This window comes from Chaetura pelagica, unplaced genomic scaffold (genome assembly GCF_000747805.2).
Source record: "Chaetura pelagica isolate M959 unplaced genomic scaffold, ChaPel_1.0 scaffold462, whole genome shotgun sequence".
In the NCBI taxonomy this organism is placed as follows: Eukaryota; Metazoa; Chordata; class Aves; order Apodiformes; family Apodidae; genus Chaetura; species Chaetura pelagica.
Window position 1 is genome coordinate 544,826 of NW_009952454.1, and position 3,911 is coordinate 548,736.

Here is a 3,911-nt window from a genome sequence, read left to right on the forward strand (position 1 = left end):
AAACATACACGGGCTCCCTTCCCACCTCCCCCACCCCCACCATCTCCACCACTTGTGCTTCAACTCATCTCTAAGTGCAGCCTCCACCCTCAGGAGCCAGGGCTGGGGGTGCCCATGGGGGTCTCAGCCCCTCCAGCATCTCATGCCACTCAGGCCCCCAGCAAAGGCCCCGAATGCCCCAAGATCCAACTGCTTTTCCCAGAGCCTGGAAAAGAAAAACCATTCCCACAGCTGGACATTATCCCTCTCCAGGTCTCCCTCCTGGGCTTTCCATCCCTTGAGTCACCAACCCCCCCAATCTTCCCTCCACCCTCTCTCTCCCTGTATCACATGCACAGGACTGTGACTTTTTTTTTTGTTCTTTTCTTTTTTTTAAGCTTTTTTTTTCAATTTTTTTTTGTTTTTTTTGTTTTGTTTTGTTTTGTTTTCAGTTGCTGGTAAAGTCAGTTACACTCCCAGCTGTGCTATATTGTAAATACAGCTTCTAGGATGGTCTCCGTGGTGGAGACCAGACAGTGATCAAGGCACTACCCCCACCCCCCTCCTGAAAACAAAGGAAGTCAGACCAACACCTGGGGACAGAAGAGAATCCTATAATGTGATCACACGGTTACACGGAATCTTTTATGGCAAAGAGAACATTTAGCAGCTTTGAACATTTTTGGGCTTCTCCCTTTTTTTTTGTTTTTACTCCACACAAGCACTCTAGACCCTATGGGGGGGGGGAAATAAAACAACAAACCCCAACAACACAAACAAACAAACAAACCAGGGGCTGAAGCCCTCAAAAAATCATCCCAAGCGTGGATAAGGAACAGGAATCCTACCAGTTATAGGTGACCAGCTCCCCCCCACACAACTTCCCTGCTCCTCTTGTGCTGTATGAAGACCTGAGGGGTGTGGGGTCCAAACCAGCCCCTCCACGAGCAGATTTTTTGGGGGAGAAATGGCATTTCCATGCAGGCTGCTGGGTGTGCCCACGTCCCAGCACGGCAGGGACATCCGAGTGTGGTGGTGGGAGAGGAGGGGATTGGGGGGGGGGGAAAACACTTTGCATGAACCCTGGGCTCTCTTCACCCTCTCCAGTTCCACACACACACCCCCTCCCCACCCCAAAAATACCACCTACATGCCCTCCCCTTCCCCCCCACCCTGAGGTGTCACAGCCTCTTCCAGACGTACAGTTTTTTTTCTCCTGGTTCTGCCTCTGAGCTTCCTGGAGCCTGGAAAGGGTTAATGGGAGTCGCACCACTTGTGTTTTCCACGTGTGCACTGGGCTGATCTAGGAAGGGATGGTGGTTAATCTGGAATTAAGTCAGATGGAATCACACACACACACACACACCGATGGCAAAACTGGGGCAGGAAAAGGGAAAAAAAAAAAAACAACCAACAAAACAAAAACGATACAACAACAAAAAATAATAGAAAGGGAAAAAAATAAAATAAACCAACTACCTGAAATCACAGAACTTTGGAAGTTCAGAAAAATGTCTCTCCTATAACTTGTTTTTAAGTTCATTTGCTTAAACCTCTTTTTTTTTTTTTCTCTTATATTTAAAGCCAGTTCCTAACAGTAGTTTTTGTTTTTCCACCTCTGCCCATCTCACCCCCAGCGACACCAGCTCCTTTCCTGCTCTCCCGAGGATTCCAGGCGGTGGGAAGTGCCGGGCTGGGCTGGGCAGGGTGGGCTCCTCCCACCCCCTCCCCCGCGGGGAGCCCCCCCATCTCTCCCACACACACACACTGACCGGCAGCAGTTTTGTTTTAGTTTCGTGGTGGTCGTTTCTCTTTTTTGTGTGTTTGTTTTGTTCTGTTCTTTTTTGTTTGTTTGTTTTTTGAGAAGATACGGATAAGAAGGCATGAAAAGTTCCTCTGAAAAGTACTTCCCGGCTCTGCCCTTTCTCCAGTTCTCACTTTGAGGGAGTGTCCCAGCTCCTCCCACCTTCTCCATCCCTTCACTTCCTCCGATCCTTCTGTTTCCTCTCCTGCCTCCGGGCCTGCTGATCGGCCACAGCCCGGGGTATCAAGAGGACGCTCCCGTCGCTCCCGTATTGCAGGGCGTACTGGCTGGGGGGGTAGGGCTGCCCATTCTCATCCCGCAGGCGCCCAAACACCTCTTGGTAAAGGTTCTGCACTTTCTGTTTCATCTGGCGGATGGATTTGAGGAATTCCACTTTCTCCCTGAGCAGTTTGGACTTGTCCCGTTGGAGATCCTCCACGTCCCGTTCCAGGTTGAGGATGGTGTCCAGTTTCCTCTTGCGGCAGTTCTGGGCAGCCATCTTGTTCTTCCCTCTTCTCCGGATGTCTCGGATCAGGCTGAGCTGAGCCTCGCTGAGCTGGTACTTGGAGAGGAGCTCGTTGAACTCCTCCACGGGCAGGTTGATGATCTTGTCGTTGGTGAAAGGGATTTTCATGGCCCTGGCTCGATGCTCGTCCCGGCTCATCTGTTTATCCAGGAATTCCGACGGTTTCTCCTTGCTGCTCTTTTTCCCCGCGCTGGGAAGTTTGGGCTCCTCGGGATCCAGGGCTCCCGGGGCCATGTTGTAGGTGTGGTTGTGGCCGACGTGCTCCAGGTAAGGCAGGTAGTGGAGCTGTGAGGGGTCCTGGTAGCTCATGCGGCAGAACTTGCTGTACTCGGGCTGGTAGCCAACTGCCCCTTCTGCTTCCTCAAAGTCCACGTTTTCCGAGTCTGAGCTGTAGCCCACAGCTCCTTCCTCAGAAAACGAGGAGGAGGAAGAGGACGAGGAGGATGAGGAGGAAGAGGAGGAGGCTTCTGAGCTGCTGAGAGAAGCAGGACTGTGGCCAGAATCCAGAGAAAGACCTGAGTCGGAATCAAACTCCTCTTCCAGCTGCGAGGCCTGCACCGGGTTGAAACCTTCTTCGATGGCCAAGTCCATCAAGCTGATCTCATCCAGCATGGCCTCGTCCAGCAGCCCGCCCAGCGGGTCTGGCAGCTCGGGGCCTGCTGTCTCGTTCACTGTGCTGTTCAGCTGCGGAGGGAAGAAGATGCCACTCAAGTTGGTGGAGCCAAAGGTGGTGTTGAGGCCGGTGGAGTTGTCCGGCGTCAGCTGGAGCAGAGCTGAGCTGCTGGCCATGGAAGGGCTTTCGATGTCAGAGCTGAAGAGGGGGAAGTCCTGGGAGCAGCTCCCCAGCGAGGCCTGATGCAGGCTGACGTTCTGATTGATGGGGGTGCTGGGAGCCAGGCTGTAGTTGGAGGTCAGCAGGTCCCTGCTCGTGCTGTTGTACAGGGTTTCTGCAGTCGTGTTGTTCACTTCCATGGCCTGGAAGAGACGGGGAACAGCTGGGTGAATGAGCCCTGACCTTGCTCCTGGCCAAAACCAGGGAGGACAGGCCTTCCAGATCCCACGGAAGGAGCTCACTGGCTGCAGGAGGGTTAAGACAGAAGCAGCAACTGGGCAAAAACCAACACCCCTGCTGCCCAAGAACAGAAGGCTGGGACAACCACGGCACCTCGTGATCCAAGGGAACAGCGACGGACAAACACCTTCCCCAGCCCCTCCTGGAGCTCACCTGCATTTCCATGATGGACATGAGGTCCTGCCACTGCTGCTCCAGATCGAAGGGCGACTCGGTCTCGGGGAGGAGAGGAGAGAGCAGGCTGGGCTGGCCAGGGGTGGCCCTGCTCTCGCTGGGCACAGCTTGGCTCAGGGTGGAGACATCCGCAGCTGGAAACTGACCACGTGAGGCAGAGTCAGTCCCTGGCTGAGCAGGGACCAACAATCCCCAACGCCCTTCCAGGCCGGGCGGGCGATGGCTTCTCCTTTGCTCAAAGCAAACTGGTTGCAGTTATTCCTCCACAGTTCACTATCAACTCAATTAGAAGCAAAGCCAGAAGACTTGTAATTAATTGTGACCACCCCCACCCCTTCCACACACCACTCCCCCCC

General features: G+C 53.8%; 1 protein-coding gene across 1 annotated transcript in view; it reads right to left on the reverse strand.

Moving 5' to 3' along the window:
• Positions 1 to 1,958: 1,958 nt before the first annotated feature.
• The window catches only part of NFE2L1 (nuclear factor, erythroid 2-like 1), an 8,615-nt gene continuing 6,662 nt past the window's right edge, over positions 1,959 to 3,911 (reverse strand). Inside the window, exons 3-4 of the mRNA XM_010008584.1 lie at positions 3,535 to 3,696; positions 1,959 to 3,284 (exon numbers count right to left, since the gene is read on the reverse strand). Coding sequence (XP_010006886.1) covers positions 1,959 to 3,284; positions 3,535 to 3,696 — 1,488 coding nt within the window. The remainder of the gene's footprint in view (positions 3,285 to 3,534; positions 3,697 to 3,911) is intronic.